At 30.2% G+C, this 18,284-nt stretch overlaps 1 protein-coding gene across 7 annotated transcripts in view; it reads right to left on the bottom strand.

Moving 5' to 3' along the window:
- mmd (disintegrin and metalloproteinase domain-containing protein mind-meld) overlaps positions 1 to 18,284 on the bottom strand; it is a 51,925-nt gene that overhangs the window by 2,135 nt on the left and 31,506 nt on the right. The window contains exons 19-25 of one of the 7 annotated variants that reach the window (XM_018511832.1): positions 15,769 to 15,907; positions 13,362 to 13,514; positions 11,324 to 11,395; positions 9,487 to 9,665; positions 4,629 to 4,971; positions 4,248 to 4,364; positions 2,462 to 2,671 (exon numbers count right to left, since the gene is read on the bottom strand). In XM_018511832.1, the coding sequence (XP_018367334.1) occupies positions 2,462 to 2,671; positions 4,248 to 4,364; positions 4,629 to 4,971; positions 9,487 to 9,665; positions 11,324 to 11,395; positions 13,362 to 13,514; positions 15,769 to 15,907 (1,213 nt within the window). Of the gene's footprint in view, positions 1 to 2,461; positions 2,672 to 4,247; positions 4,365 to 4,628; positions 4,975 to 9,486; positions 9,666 to 11,323; positions 11,396 to 13,361; positions 13,515 to 15,768; positions 15,908 to 18,284 lie in introns of all 7 variants that reach the window. The other 6 variants (XM_018511834.1, XM_018511836.1, XM_018511838.1 and 3 more) reach the window with 6 other exon arrangements.

Here is an 18,284-nt window from a genome sequence, read left to right as displayed (position 1 = left end):
ATTTAAGATTTCAAAGTTGACCTTCACGGTGTCCTTCAAGGTCACATGAAGGTCATTTCAACATAACCATATAATAGACCACTTGATATACTAAAACTTTTGTATTGAACATTTTTAGCATAAGCATTATTTTCCAAGATATTTGACCGTTGCCGAACTTTCTCCCATCACTGTATATATATATATATATACATATAACATATACGTTACGTATGTTTTTTATTATGGTAAAAAAGCTGCGCAACGACGTTATAACAATAACGAAACTTGCGTTAAGAGTTACAGAATAGAGCTGCAAGTCTCTAATGTATAATCAAAAGTTTAGTATAGTGTACAATAGAAGGGGATGGTGGATTATAAGGACGCATTTCGATTAGGATGGAAAAGCAAAATGTGAAAAAGCGAAAGCTGTTTGAGCTAATCAGACATCATCTTTCTCTTTCTAACTTTTTTCTGATTCCCAGATAACATGCATGTTACATAAGATATCTAAAAAACGTCTTTTAGACATCATTTAGAATAAAGAAAAAACGTCGTTTAGATATCTTATGTATAAATGTTATCTGAGTCGGCTTTCGCTTTTGCACATTCTACTTTTCCGCTCTTAATCTAAATACGCTTTACGAATTAGCTATAGGCTAATCAGAAAATACTCTGAGCATTAGTTTTTAAAAATTTTAGTGAATATTTATAGCTGCAAAATTGCAACAATGATAAATATATTGTATCAAAGTACAATTGAATTACTAGAATTAACTATTATGATGAATTAAAACTATTCCTTATTTATAGCATAAAAAAGATTATACAAATTCTATCATTGAAATTTTCACGTATACTAATTTATATATTTTATCTTGATTAATAAAAAAACGTTTTTTAAATCAAGAATATAAATTTTAAAAGTAATCAATTCGACGATTAGAAAAATATATTCTCCTTATTGATCAATATATTTTTTATAATTTGTATGTAAATATATAAAATGATATATATTTTACTAACTTTACACGCGGAATTCATTTATTTTATACTTTATTTTAGCTCTAATATTAAATTGAAATTAGGCTCTGCAGAGGAAATATCACGTACACACATTAATCGAAAAGTTAATTAAGACATTTAAAGCACGTGCCAAGCTTTGTGACTCACTACAATTGCTATTTTATATTTTAATTCAACATTCCTTATATATTATACACATTATCATCAAACGAAGAGAAACTTATTCAGATAAGGATAAGTGCGTACATCAATCACAATATAGATCATTTTATTGCGCGAAATAGATTGAAAAAAGTCTCTTACAGTCGCTTGAGAAATTATAGTCTATTATAATCTACTATAGTTTAACGAGTTTTTGCAATGCAAAATACTAGAAGCGACATGCACGAGGTTTAGTCATAATTGTGAGTTCTGCTAGATGTCCCAGATCTATTTAATTGTATTAATCAATTACGTGAAAGTTAGTTGAACATTAAAAAAAATAAATATTATTAAGACTGAAGAATATATACGACAGTATATATGAATACATCAAATACGATAGAGAACTCTATCATGGTCAAAAGTTAGATGTGTTTCAAATAATACAATATATATTCTTTTATTAAATCAATTTATTTCGGATATGATTGCGCGTCGATAACTTTCGGACTTTCGACACAATCATTCTGAAACATTAATAATCCTCCCTGAAAAAAATAGTTACTTATAAAACATAAATTATCAATATTTAGTCTATACTTAAAGATGAGTCAATTTATAATAAAAGATTTGGGACATATTTGTATTTCGAAAGAGAGTTCACTAGTTATATATGTGTTGATATTGTATAGAGCAACATACGATGCAGAAGCAAACGAAAAAGCATGCAGACTTTCGTGTGCTTTTCTCTGCCAAATTTTATATGTGTTGCATTATTCTTAACAAACTGCTTTATTAATTCAATCTGCGATGCAATTGCGAACGCTGCAATTCTGCGAAATTAAATATTGTATGCCGAGTCCATTTATACTTTCTTACGTAGATTTCAGATTCTCCAGCCAATATAGTATTGTGATTTGCACAATACTCACAATTTTTTATTTTATATATATTGTTCTCGAATATCCGCGATTACGGAAAAATCAATTACAAATATAGCTTTTTCTAAATCTAAAAAAATCTCCTGCTTGTTCTCAAATTCTTATTAAATTGCGCCTTTTGTTGTGCGGTACAACATACGATTTTTCTACATTGTTCACAATTATTCTGATGTCAATTTTATTAATATTTTGATTAATTTTCTTTTCGCAAACGACAACACATGCACCATCCTTATCTGAGATATATGTGAATTATTGTGGGATTCGTGATAGAGAAAGTGTACAGACGTGAACCGATAACATGTCCCAGTGACAGTGAATAACTGCTACTAGTGAAGCCGTAAGATTTTTCGTGACGCAGAGTCTTGCAATACCTTTCACAATCGGGTGTTTCACCCCTAGTATTTGAGCCTCTGTCAGGATCGGCAGTTTCATAGATACCCTCGTCCTCAGGGTGCATTTGATGGGAGTGTTGATGAGTGTGTTGATGATTGCCGTAAGGACTTCGGGATGTTGGCTGACGGTATCTACCGTAGACGAATCTACTAGCGTCCTCGTCGCGGCCGCGGCTACATCTTCTGCTTCTACGTAGGAAATCCAATCAATTTCTGTATAAGTCCACGGGCTACGCGAAACTCACGCGAAAAATTTTATACGCTATTCGGGATTTATTGCTACCCTTGATATTTGAGAATTTAATTTTAGATATTACACACTAAAAAAATATATTCTAAATTTTAATAAATATTTATTTGAAAGTGCCAACTAAAAATTTACTTACAATAAATAAATATTTATTTAATAAGAAGAAATGATGGTTAAATCAAATTAATGGTTCCTGTACCAAATAAATATATTTTTATGTTTAGTAAATATTTATTGACACTATTCAAACGCACGCGTGTGTAATTTATTATTTAGTATATTTTTTCAGTATGTATAAAATTTAATTTATTTAAAAAATAACGGATCGTTTATTCTTAATTGTTCCAGTGCTCAAAGTCACACTCTTGTTTTATTTTTTAATTATTTGTATATTCTTTGTATAACTTATAATATGTATAATTAATTGTTTTTATGTTTTCCTGAATGCGGCAGTGACATTCACACCTGATATTGGTAAGTCAATTTTACTGCTATTCGGCGCCTCCTTAACATTTTAATTGAATTGCAATAATTGCTATAATTAAGCTTGTTACGAATATTTAGTATAAACAGACTCCGCATCTTATGCCTTGAGTAAATTTTCTTTGCGTAAATATTTATTAATGATTTATTACCAAATGTGTGTCCTTTTCTCGTAATCCTTGCGCGTGTTTTACTGTAATCTACGGTTTCGCAAAACATCGAATATAGTGTCTGATATACATAAATAAATGCGTCGAGTCTGACAGCCTTCTGATGCGCAAGATAGGAAGCAGAATAAGATAATAAGTTAACCCTCTCATTTTATTATAATTTTTTTTCTATTAATTTTTTACAAAATATATCAGTTTACTTTCTTTATGTATTTCCTTCAAAATACAGAACATTATAATATTGCATATGTAATTTTTTATAAAAAGTTTACTCTAAGAAGGAATTTATTATAAATTTAGTTTCTGAAAACCGGCGATAAAAATATAATATACAATATTAAAAGTAATAAAAAAATGCTGTACTTATTATACGAAATTATAAAATATAAAAATTATATTTAAGTTAACAGCAGAGTTAGATAAAATTGATGAGAATTTAAAAGTATAATTTAGATATTTATAAAAATACTTTTATGGCAATTTGCCACTGCAATTAATTGACGTATGAGAGGGTTAAGATAATAAGTTGGCGAAAGAGAAGATAGTAAGCGATTTACAGTGAGAGTTATGGCAGCGTGTGAAATATCTGCTGACAATAATTGTGATTAACAAAGTACGAAGAAGCTCAAACGTATGTAGCCAATCGTTTCGATAAAAGTACATCGTTGAATTAAAACGATATCTAATTTACAAAGTACTGCTAAAACGTCTAAGAATATTTTTCGTGTACTGTAATAGACACACTTGTGGTTCAAAATTATTATATCTTGATGTTACTTCGAAATTAACGCTCATTGTCTGAGTTGAGTTTAAAAAGCTTGTCTGTTATAAGCGCGCATATTTTTTTCTCATAAGTTCTTACCCTTGTGATGACTCGCTACAAACAGATGAATCGATTCTGTAGTGTCGATCCGGTTCGGTCTCGGATGTTCGAATCTCTTCGGACCCGCTCGGACTCATCTGACCAGTCATGTAGGGTCTGATGACAGGATTAATTATTGACAGCTTTTTAATTTAAAACATCTACGGACTTAGTTGTAAAAATGTAATTGTATATAAAAACCAACTGGCGAGTATATATACTAAAATTAAAGAATTCGTAATTTCAAGGGCTTTAAAATTTATTTTGCAATCTGAGATTTTAATATCGGTATTTTAAAAAATCTTTAAGAATTTTTTGTGAAGGCTCTAGGAATCTAAAATTTTCTCAAGCACCAAAGAAATATTAATTTATATAGAGTACCTCGCACTTGCTCGATGCTCAAGTTGACGAATGAGATCCTCTAGATTACGTATACGAATGGTGCCGCATGGCGGCTGCAGCTCCACGTCGTCCTCCTCTTCTTCCTGACCGTTATCAATGCCATTGTCCTGACCATCGGTATCCTTGCGGTACACATCGGGATAGCCACACTCGGCCAGCGACTTACGTAGCGCGTCCTCGTCAAGGAGATTGCTGCCCGATGGAGTACCCACAAGATCGCGACGACTCGCCGCATTCTTTAGCACCTCGAGTATATCCTCATGATAACCATTCAACTGATTCAAAGTTCTTTCTACGTGCTCGATCGCGCCTCCACCTAGTCCTGGCAAATACGTGACTCGAGTCAGTTACCACTTCATAAGTAAAAAGTCTTTCGGTGGTGCAGTTTGCATTAATCCTTTCATGCGCAAGTCTTTTTTTCCATTTTTGGTAATTATGCATAATAAGGCCGACCTCACAGATTTCAATGATCTTGATATATGTTGTCAAGATCATGACCCTGAGTGACTTACAACAGGTTTTAGGTATCGCTTGTTATTCATTAAAAAGTTATTAATATAAAATAAGTTATACAAAACACAATTTTTGCAATTTTGTAACAATTTTCCATGCAAAGCGAGGTCCAATCCACCTTCCGCCTAGGTTGATCTGACTTTTCATGTAACGCAAGATCTCCCACGGCTCTCCGTGCTTAGAGGCGTTTGACACGATCTTATTCCGATGAAACAAACTCTCTGCTTTAAAAACACAAATTACTTTCTTGTATTATACATTGTTCTACAAAATTAACGCATAATTAAAATTATATCACAACTTAGCATAACTTCAAATAAATTCTGAGAAAAATTACTAGTACTTAAAGATTTTTTTTTTGCATTTTCAAGGATAGTTTCTATTTTAAGAATTAGTCATCGTTTGAATTTATCTTTCCCGTATTCTAGCACCTTTTAAAAAGCAAGGACGTATTTCGTTTCTCAAAAAATTACATGCTTTGACATATTGTACGGAGCAGAATCAATTTTTCTCGCAAATCATCGTAATCATTGTAAAAACATGGTAAAAGTTGAACTTTTTCCTACAAATAAAAAAAAATTTATACGATTTTTTTTCGCGGAGTTACAGCGTCCTCGAAACTTTTTGCTTACAATCAGTTACCGCTAACATTATTCGATGCGCACCATAGGAAAATTACTGGTCGGATTTTGATGACTCTAACTCGATCCTTCTTTCAAAAAAATAATGATTTGCGCACACCGAATTTTACTGAAACATTGAAGCAGTGTTACAATTTTGTTGTTGGTTTTCTGAATGAACGATATAATACAATGATTACAATACCGTAAAGTAGCGTAAAGTATTGTACATGCTGAAGTAACTTTACAGTATAATACCTGCTTACTTCAGTATGTATACTTCACAGTAATCATTGTATTGTATTGTACATTTGAAGAACAAACGGCAAAGTCGTAATAACGCCTCGTTTAAACGAAATTCATTGTGTGCAAATCATACTTTTTTGGAGGAAGAAGTGAGTCAAAGTCAAATTGCAAGAAGAACGAATATTAATCAGTTTTCTACCTCTCGAGTTTTGGCTTGTTATTGAGAGACAAGTGGATTTCCTCGAAGAAGAGGATAAGGTCGAAAACGAATAACAACATCTAGAGAAGATCGCCTCATCATCCATGAGGCAATACAAAATCCGATAATGATTACACGACAAATTGCAAACAACCCTAGTAGCAAGCTACATCATTTTGTCGTCATTTCGACGCCAAAAGACGTCATTTTTATTTAAGCTTGCTACCAGGGAAAGTTCTTCCGCATAAACAAATTAGCGACAAAACAATCAGGAGGTGTTTGCACGAAGGTTGAGATATGATGGGAAAAAGGCTACGAAATTTGGAGAGACAGCCAGCTATTGGAATCTTCAACAATTGGTAGTAGTATTACGTCAAATATGATACAAAAAATTTCTCAAGCTAGAATTAGAGTCTGCCTTAACATGCGAGATCGTCTATGATTATTCGAAGACGAGAAGGAAATATGCAACTTTGAATGTGACGTACCCAAATATCTTCCCCAACACGTGTACACACATGCACGCACGCAGTTGTGCTCAGTGAATACAAAAATTTGTAATTGAGCTCCAAATTGTATTTATTCAAAATTTTTACATAAAAAAATGTAATTATATATTCATTCAAAATTTTGGGTTTTTAAAAAATATTTATTCACAAAAAAACTATGAATATTTAACGAGTATTCATATTCATTCAACAAAATATAAACTGAAAAAGAAAGCTCCAATATGCAATCATTATCCCTTAACTATAACCAGCATTTCGATGACTTTAAGTAAAAAAAAAATGAATTTTATTTATCATTGTATTCAAATTTTATGAAGGCAACTTAGAAATTTGGAAAAATATATTTTAGAAAGTAATACATTTTTTATTTATAAATATCTATTTGATAGAGCGCCGTACATATTCCGACATAATTCCGGTTACGTCACAGTAAATGTTATAAACATTTTATAAGATATCTTGGGCGCGTCGTTTATTATGGTCTGTGGATATTAAATTCCGAGGTATATTATTTATTCCCAATAAAAATATTTTTGTGTAACCTATAAGTTAAACAAAGACGCCCATCGTATAGATTGCGGACTAAGCGCACGGTGTAATCGTAGCTATTGTTTTTATAGATTTCTGTTTTCTCTTGCAGGTTATAATGTGCAGATAACACAGAGTAAAAGTAAATACAAAAATATTCGTAATCATATTCAAAAAATATTCATTCAAATGGAATAAAAAAGTATTTATTCGTTTCTTGACGAATAAAAAAGAAGTGTATTTGAATGAGTATTTTCATTCATTTATTCGAATATTAGGTATTCACCGGATACACTAGCACACACGCACGCACGCACGATGCGCAAAATCCGACCAGCAACCTACAGTAATGCGCATCGGATAATGCTAATATTGGCGGTAAGTGATGTAGGAAAATGTAAGCAAAATGCATAGGTAACTTTGACACGCTGTAACTTCGCGAAAAAAAGTCGTATAAACTTTACTTTTTTTCAATTTGTAGGAAAAAGTCCAAATTTTACGATGGTTACCCCATGATACTTGCGAGAAAAATTTATTTTGCTCCGTGCAATACATCAAGGTATGCAATTTTTTGGGAGACAAAACATATTTTTTAAAAAATCATTTAAAAAAAATGTCAGTATAAGGAAATGATAGCATCAAACGTCGACTAATGTGTCTTAAAGGAGAGACTCTACTCTTAAAAATACAAAATAGTTTGCAAATACGATAATTTTTCGCAGCATTGTATTTATTTGAAGTTATGCAATACTTTGGTATTGCACTTAACGCATAACTTCACTTATGCGTTAATTTTATAAATCAGTGTATAATTTTTAGAGCAAAGAATTTGTATTTTAAAATAGAGAATTTGAGCTTTTAAAACAGAGAGTATTTTATTATAAATTGATACCTTTTTAGTATTATGACACAGATATATAGAGTACCTCAATAAATAAACAATAAATATATATTAAATCTGTGCTTTACTACATAAATGAATTAACGACATACAAAAAGTAAAATTAAATTTAATAAAGTAATATTTAACTTTGGTTATTTATAATTTTTTAACGAATAACGATTGGCTAAAAAGTGACCTGCTGGAGGTCACTTAGGATCTTGACCTTATGACAACATATGTCAAGATTATTGAATTGGTGAGATCGGCCCTAATGGTGCATAATTACCCTATTTTTTCCCGAAATTAATAAATTCTTCTTGTGCACATTTGTGGACTAATAATATTATTGTATTAGTACCTTTATTAGTAATATTTGTTTTATCAATCCATATTTTCTTACTAGACCTTATAGAACATAAAAATTATTCTAATCAATTTTATTTGTACATAATAAAGTTGAAGTCTGGAATTAATTAGCGCACGAAAGAGTTAAATGATTATGAAGTCCTTTAAAAAGATCCTTTAATGACAGTTCTTAACCCCTTATATCTTAGAATAATATTAAATCCCAAGATAAATCTTTTTAATGCTAGTATTTCTAGTTGTATAATGTATAATGAACTAATTTGTGTTTGCCAACCGTTTTTGCTTAGTGAGAAAAATGAAGCGTGCGTGATACTGATTTATAAAGGGTTAAAGTACGTGAAAAATCGATGCAAGAAGTTCGAACTTGCAAGAGATCGAAAGACAACCGAACATGTACATACATGCTTAGTATATGCACAAGATTGTAGATAATTTCTTTAGCTACTCGACCGTTTGGAAATTTCTTTATCAATTTCTACGTAACAGTGCAAAATAGAAATTATAATTCTTTAATTTTGCGAAATACTAAAAATATTTTCTTGATCAAATGTAATATTAAGAAAACTAGATACTTCAATGTTTATGTTTTACGTGCATTATAAAATATATACAACAATAGTAGTTATTTAATTAAAATTAAATAATAATTTATACATAATTTGCTAAATGAATTTTTTTTCTAAATGAATGACATTTTTTAAAATAGAAACGACGTATATTTATTGATATTTTAAGATTGAATAATAAGATTAGCTATTACTCAAAATTATTTTGGAATACAAGTAATAAAATTTAAAACCTTTGATTCGATAATTCTTTTTTTCAATGATTCTCTGTTATTACAACATCGTATTATTGATCTGCAATTTGTTGAGCTACAAGTTCGGCTAGCTTTCGCTTGATCTTTCGTCTCGCCAAAGTTCGAGTTTCCTTCAACTATTCTTCACGGAATATCGTGAGTCATCATGCTCACTTGTGTTACAACTATCAGGCATTACAATACCGTAACCACCGTGTTTCTTTAAAATTCCCTTCTCAGGCAACTTTGTGAGATTGTTTGGTGGGAGATCAATGAAAGAGACAACCTCCTCTGCTCCCGTACCTCCATCTTCCTCCTCCACGCCGAGCCTCTTCGGCTGCGGTTTATGCTCCCTGAAAGATTCATCACATCTATGTTAGTATTCACTTTCATAATCAATACTTTATGTTAACTTTCATCTCCGCAAAAATAAATGTGCAAAAATTTAATCATGTTAATCTTTTTAAAAGTATTAAAACATAAAATAATGAAATAAATCTTGAAACTTAAATTCGCCTCCTAATATCATAATTATAATAATTATTATTAATCATATTTTTCATAACATTAAACAATTGATTAAACTATATTATAAAACGATATTTCATAAACTAAAACAATATGCAAAATTAAGTTTATAGATGTCGTGGAACAGTGTTATTAACATATATCATACATATATACATATGCACACGTTATACATACGGATCTTTTAATGTAAACACTTATATATTGCCTGTATTTTTCTCTTTTTTTCTTAATTAAGTATTCGAATTTGATAATAATTGATAAGAAATAAATTGTTTAATTGCAATTAACGGTTTTTGTGTTTAATAGAGAGATATCAATTTTGATTTATTAGCTATTAATTAACAGTCGTTTTTGTTCAAACATTTAATAAAAATTTAAAAAATTACAATTATATTACAATTATATAATTGTAAATATATTTGCAATACTTACTCCAATTTATAGATTTTAGAATTATGTTTTCTGTTAATTGAGTAATTATTGCAATTATCCTCCTATCATTGTCTGTTTACATCTGATTGCAAAAATGGATGGTGATATAATCTTTAATGATAGTTTTGAAACAGATGCTAATGAAAGAGATGCTAAATGAAAAATCAATTTCTGAGTGAGTGTCTCGGAGTCAATGTATATTATAGTTAATGACCGACGATATTTAATATTTTAGGTTCATCAACTATAGAAAAATACTATGTGGCAATGATACTGGGATATTTTGTATAAGTGCATCTATTTTCATGCGATAAACAAAAAGTTATAGCAGGATAAAATCATAAACGTTTTAATGCAATGGATAGCGATAAGCATGCGAGGATCGAATCGTTCATATTTAGTTCGACCGCAGCGTGTGTGTTGCAAAGTCAGCTGAATTATTAAAAACGTTATTGTGCAGAAAATGCTTTCGTGCAAAATACAAGAAGAGAAATAAAGGCATCCACGGCCGGATTATTAAATATAATTATATACAGAGAAAAATTTTGACTCTTCAGATCGTCAAAAATTTATGAAGCTACAATTACAATAACCGCAACGCGACGATACTATTTCTTGTGTCTTAAGACACAGATGGATCTCTAATCGAGAACCGTAGATTGTTGGAAAAAATTATGATCCAAGTAAGGAATAACAATTATCGAAATTGTGTGGATGCAATATACAAAATCTTAGATTTTTATATTTAGATTTAAATTTAAATCTTAGACAGGGGAGGAGATATTAATTATTTTAATCAAATTTTAATTAATAATTGTTATTTATATATATATAGGTAATCCATTGATTTGTTATGATTGATTAAAAACAGAATTTCAATTTTGATAATCACAATCATGTAATTTTAACAGCAACCATCAATCAAGGAATGTTATCAAGATGACTCTCTTTTCTTTTAACAGATTATCTTCGAGAAAAATAGTAAAAATGATTCCTTGGTTGGATCAAACCTGGTAATAAACATGATAGCGACACACATGAGACTTACTTGACTCTTGGCCCGTCGGCGGTGACGACGTTATTCGGGTGTCGAAACAGCACGCGCTGGGTCTCGCCGCGGCTAGAAATATACTAATATAGGCATGCCGCGGCTATTCTTATTAACCCTCAACTACTATGTGCACCATTTGTTTAATTCGTTTTTGATTTTGATTCTTAAAAAATATATTTCTCTTTTATTAATTCTTACAAATAGCCACAACATTTATTTTCCCATTTTTGAAATAAATATTTATGAAAAACAGATACTTGTTATGGATGATTAAGGATGATATATTAAAATTACAATAAAATTATATATTATAGTATGATTTTTATATGAATTCCTTCTTATTCTTTTTTACAAAACTTGATGAGTAATTTGTTTACTTATTAATTTTTCTTTGAGTAATATAAATATATACAAATTATATTCAAAGGTTATCATGGACTATTTTAACAATCAATTAGAAACTTAACAAACATAAATAGAACTGTAAATTGAATATTTGTTACCATTTAAATGAAATTATTTCTACACGAAGATCAATGCTGCACTATTTATAATAATTGAAGGTTAATAAAATTCTGTGAATTTAATGCTATCTTTTACTTCCTTACTTGTGGAATAAGAGAAATCAATCGAGCAAAACTCGTAATTTTCTGTCGTTCGCGCGCTTTGATTTTATTATCAAAATAAACGCGATTAATAGTTAAGTAAATGTACGATCAATTACAAGATCTACTTCATCGTTCCGAACATTAACTTAAAATCTCCGAATCAGATTTATAAAATGTTACAAACATTTATATTGTAATTCAAATTTTTATTAGTCTCTAACCAAGAGAAAACTTTGTAAAAAAAGACTCGTCTCATAAAAATATAATTTTACTTTTCTATTTATTACATCTCCACAATATTTTGTTAATCTTTAAAGATTCAATACTTCATATTTATAGGGATCTAAAATGCAATTAACAGTGTATCAGGAAGATCATTAGATAAAGCGCATACTAAAGCTTGTGTGAAGTTTAGGAGTCGAGATTTACCTGAAATAAAAAGGTATCGAACTCCAAAGTCACATTTAACTCAAGCAAACTTCAGCTCACTTCTTATAAAGCAGCTCGCGCATTTTCAATAATAAGCATAACTTGTTATACAGAATAGGCCAAAAATACTATCAAAAATTGATATACGTAAAAAGAAAAGAATTGAATATTCTTTAAAAAATTCTTTCTTTAAAAATATTACACATTCACACACACGTGCGCACGCACGCACGCACGCATACAAGCACACACGCGCACGCACGTACGCACGCACACATGCACACGCACGCATTTTAAATGCGAGCTAATTAATCACCGACAATTTTTGGCCTTTCTTGTAGCTATCTAAATTACAAATATATACTGCGAATTTCGTTCGTCGTTATGTAACGATGCCCTCGAAAACGATCGAACGACAGAAGCATCTCGAGCTGCAATAAATTCTACATCGTACATCGATAAACGCATGATACTTAATTAACATTTGTGGGACGAACTCTGGGACATCGCGATGGTTAAAAAATATATATTTAACATGCACTTTAAGATTTGCCGATTGTGTAAGAAATAACTAAGTATATGATAAAAATGAGATAAGATGTAAGATGTAATGGGATGCTCTTATTACTAATACGTTTTTTAATATATATTTAATAATTTTTAATCGCAATTATATATTTGTATTATGTAATAATCTTTATAAAATTTTTAATAAAGAACAATATAGTTATTAATTGACTAGAAATATTAAAATCGTGAAAATTATCTTACTTGCAATTTATTTAAAACTTTTTTCTCTAATGTTTACTATGTAATTTTTATAATCAAATCTCTACTTCGAATATTAGAAATTTTACTTCAAAGATTTGAGGACAGTTCTCTGTGTACATTTTACTCATTTTTAATTTTCAAGCTCTTCCTCTACGTAATCTTAAAATACTCTGTAATTCCAAACTAGCCAGTGACTAACAAAATAAGCAACGAAATGACCGCCGTACCTGTACTGAGGCATACTGCCGAAAGTGAGGATCTTGTTGACCGTATCCAATGCCGCAGCTTCCGCATGATGATTACCGGAAACGCCACTGTAGCTCTTCTGCTGTGGCTTTTTCGAATATGGTGGATCATACTTCTGGATGGTGCTCTTCCTTCTGCGAGAAATTCGCCCATTACGCATAGCTTGTCACTTTATAGCGCGGGAAAAACTGATAAAGCGCATGCAAGCTAGCGGAAGAATATTCTTTCGAAAAGTACGGATTATTCTCGAGGATTTTAATAATGTTAAAAGGGATTATCATTGCGTGGACTAATTAATATTGTTAGCATAACTGCCAGTGATTTTATTTAAAATTAGTTATAAAACATAATTTACCTAATTATGTTAAAAAATCTATAACAAAGAGTTACCTGGAGTAATTGTCGTAGAATGCTGAATTTGCTTTATAGAGATGTAAAAAAAAAATACAAACTTGGTAAGATAAAAGTGTTTAAAGAAATTGTCGATCAAGAATACGGCAAATCAAGAATCCAAAATTCAGAATGAATGTTTATGTAACAAAAATTTAATATATACAAAATTTGTTTTATATATAATTCCTTTTAAATTAAATATTGAAATAAATAACAATCTTCTTAATAACAATTTTTCTCAATATTCAATCAAATCTTAATCATTGTTGTCATTAATTAATGTTAAACACTTTGCAATATAGCTCAAAGTTATTAATATTCAACAATATTAAATGTTCTGCGATGATTGTTTTTATTTAAATATTTATCTTGACATACGAGCCCATCGACGCAAATAAACATGATGTCGATAATCCCTCTTAAACTGGCGGATGGGGTTCATCAGAGTCTACGTACCTACACACAATTATCTATAATCAAAAAATTATTACAGATAACATAAGCATTATCAGTAAAATTTGCGTTTGCTCAACGTTCTATATTCTTGTCATGGAAATCAACGGATCCTCTTAACATGCAAAAATTAACTCCGAAACAAAACAGATAACCAGTCAATTGGTACATTTACAGTCACCCTTGCAGAGATCACCTTCCATTGCAGTACCAATTAACTAATCAATGAAAGACAAATAGCAAGTTTAACTCTAAACAGCATTAAAATATAGTAGCAAAGAAAGCTCTTGAAAATATTTACCAAGATAATATTATCGCTTTTATTTATAACGCCGCGTTTTGATTTTGTGTAAACAGTTTTTAAAATTATTATTACAAAATTAAAACTATTGTAATACCTTTCTCAGAAAATAAGATATTGTATGCTGCTTTGGGTTAAACAAATAAGACATAAATTAAGCTTAATAGAAAATAGTGAATTATGAAAGAACGATATTCATTTCTGAGTAATATAAATATTTTTTCTTGTCAAATAGAAATAAATTTCAATATTAACATGTAGAATTGATTGGAAAATATTTAAATATTTGAGATGTGACATAATTTTCAAATATATTGAAATACTAATTACTGTGCTTAGGGGTAAACTTCGAAATATGTTGCATATGCAATTCCTCTTATCATTAGTAAAGAGAATAAAAATCAGGATGGAAAAAATATCAAAGAGAAGTGTAAAAAGATGCAAGGTATAAGATATCAAGTCTAATGGCATGAATATATGCATGTACATATGTATAAATGCATAAAAAGATCGCGGAAAGAGCGTACGCTAGCAGCAGTTTTATTCTTTGACGAATTTATAATCAGACTTCTTAGCAAGCGGTTTAATCAAAATTATTTGCAACAGTTTTTGAATTAATTATTGCAAATGAAATTTACTAATTGTAAGACAAAAATAACTTTTTTTAGAGTTTAATTTTCTAAAATATATGTAAATACACCTATCAAGATTTATAGTTCAGAATTTTAACAATAATTTAAAGTATATAAAAATTATACTAATTGAAAAATATATTTAGTTTTATTTAAAAAAATGAGGAAGAGAGCGAGAAAGTACTTGTGAAATATATTAAATATATTGTTTAATCTATTAACTGGTTATAAAATAAAGACATAATTACGTACTTCGTAATTAAATTAAACAAAAATAAAATAATAGAATTATATTTTAAGATTTTGTTAATGCGCACTACTATGAACATGAAAGCAACATCAAGTAACAAAATTAAATGCTTGCTGAAGAAAGAAGCTGCATTACAAATTTCCTGAAGAACAGCGTGCCGCTCATAATGTGTATACACTCCTTCCATTCCTTGCATGTACAGAAATTGAGATAAAGAGAGAAAAATGAAAAGAAAGAGAGAGAGAGAGAGAGAGAGAGAGAAGAAAAATAAGTAAGATGGAAAGAGAAAAGGAAAGAAATAAAAAAGAAAAAGGACATAGAGAAAAAAATTCTACTTGTGTATGTTTCTGCACACTAACCTGAGACAGAGGGAGAAGTTTTTATGTACTACGACTGACCTGTAGCAGAGAGCCACCAGAGTAAATAATACGAAAACACCCCCTACCACCGACATGAGCATACCAACTAAAAATACAGTGTTAGAGCCGTGGTAGTTCTCTGTATGCGTATTGTATGTATGTAATTCGTCGTCATCATCGTCATCATCATCATCATCATCGTCATCATCACCGCCAGACATGGCGAGCCATCGTTTACGTTGTCATGAATAGATTATTATTTGTTCATTAATTTTTTTATTTTGCGAAACGAGGATTTACACCATCGCAGTTTACGCAGTGCAGGAAGGTGGTTCGATTCGGTATTTTCGTATCCGAGCGTCCCACAGCATGCAGACAGACAGAGATGGCAGACAGAAACAGACAAGAAACAGAGAAGCCAATATCAGCACGTGAAGAAAGACATACATCCATATATGTATATTATTATATACGTAGACAATTATACAATCTATATGGTACAGAGTGTTCATTCTTAAAATAATGCAACCTAAACTTTACTTACATAATTATTATTAAAATTATAAATATAATATGACACAATAAAATTAAATATAATTCATTTTAATACATGTTATGTTATATTATGTTGTTTTGCGAGATATTATTATAATAAATGTAAGAAAGTAAAATTTGAGTTGCATCTTAGAATAAACATTCTATGTAGCATTGTCGAATTACTAAATTCGTAACTCAAGAAATGGTTTCGTATAGAATTCGATTGAGCATGTTTTAGCAATAAAAATAAAAGTCTGTAAAAATTTGACGTTACGAAGTTTTATAATGAGGACAATGATACAGTCAACAGATTTTCAGAATCTTGATTCTCAGATCTGAAAATCTATGTATCTTAGTTATCAAAAACTTAAATCTCAATCATTTAGAGATCCTATGAATAATTTGTATAGATTCATAGATCTGTAAGATTTCAAGAAGCTGTGGAGTTCAACATCCAGGGACACAGAAATCTGCGGATCTTAGTGTCTAAGGATATAAAGATCCAAAGATGGCTAAATCCATAGTTTTCAAAATCCAAAGATGGCATAATCCTAGAACCCTATCCTCGTACCCTATTCTCTCTGGAAAAAGGCAGTTCTGTTAACCCTTTCAGTTTTAAATATTCCCTTTTCAATTATAATAACAGTTAACTATAAGTAAATTAAATATAACAGGGAGCTATAAAATATGTAAAGTATAAAATATTGCCGAAAGGGTTAATTGTATCATTTAACTCGGAACATCGGAACATCGATTTTTCACAAAGAGTCGGTTTCATTGACTCAGAAAAATTGATTATTCTAACTTCAACAAGCTCCTGCCAAGTTACACATAGTTATTAGCAATTGACGATGTCCAGTAAGTTCTTCGCTAATCAGCTTCTTTCATGCTTTCATAGGGCATACAAGCAGCTGGCACATTGTAGTTTTTTGACGTCGCTTTTTGAGGGACGATCAGAAATATCCTTGTTGTTATTTGATTAGAATTTAATGTTTGTTTAATGTTATTTGTTTTTCTTTTAATAAGTACATAATTAAGAAAATGTAAATTTATCAGTACGTTTAAAGAAAGATAAAATAATTAATGCTTTAAATTTTTTTAATTTATATTTATTTAAAATTTTTATCTGTTTGTTAAAAATTATTTTCTTAAATATTTTTTAATCCGCGCTTACTTATGAAACTATTATTGTCATCCCTCGAAACGCGATAATCACTAAAATGGAGATTTTCGCTCGAACAACATAGTCACGATCATAAATCACTATGCCATGAGCACATCCATAGCACACACCACATAGTGACAATATTGTTTATATATATAAATATATAATATATATAAAAAAAAGATGTGTACATATATATTTATGTTGTCATGTATGCGAGCGATTCAGATGCAAAACTAGTTGCGTTCAATTTTCATAGGAAATTCATGTTGATAAACGCAGTTGAAAATAATATTGGAATTCTCAATAATTGTTAACAACTGTTTTAGTTAATAATAAATATTAAAATATTAAAGAATCCACTCTATTTCAAATTTAAGAATTCTAGAAATAAACTATACGTTACCTAAAGTATTTAAGAGCCAACTTAGAATTCATGAAGCATAGATTGTAGTGTAATAGGAACTAAACTCAAATTTGTAATATGTAGGATGTCTTGTTCTTCTAAGGAACTCCTTAGCAAGGAATCTAGGATACACGAGGTAACTAGAATCTCAGCGAACCAAAAGCTAAAACATGAAGAGTCTAAGGACAAGCAATTTAAACTACAAAGCACGTAACAGGGTCCAAGAAGGTTTCAAGAGATTGCTTATAACATAAGTTTCTGCAACTTATTCAAAAGTGCCAAAAAAGAAGAGCAAGTGAAGGCCGAAAACAAATAAAAAATATCAACAGATAAATAATTTTTTCCACTATCGTTGTTGTGAGCTGAACGCAGCGAGTTTTGTTTTCTGCAACTTTCGCGTTTATACGT

The sequence above is a fragment of the Trachymyrmex cornetzi genome, unplaced genomic scaffold (assembly GCF_001594075.2).
Source record: "Trachymyrmex cornetzi isolate Tcor2-1 unplaced genomic scaffold, Tcor1.1 scaffold388, whole genome shotgun sequence".
NCBI classification, from domain to species: Eukaryota; Metazoa; Arthropoda; class Insecta; order Hymenoptera; family Formicidae; genus Trachymyrmex; species Trachymyrmex cornetzi.
The sequence above is the reverse complement of the archived record's forward strand: the minus strand, read 5'-3'. Positions and strand labels throughout refer to the sequence as shown.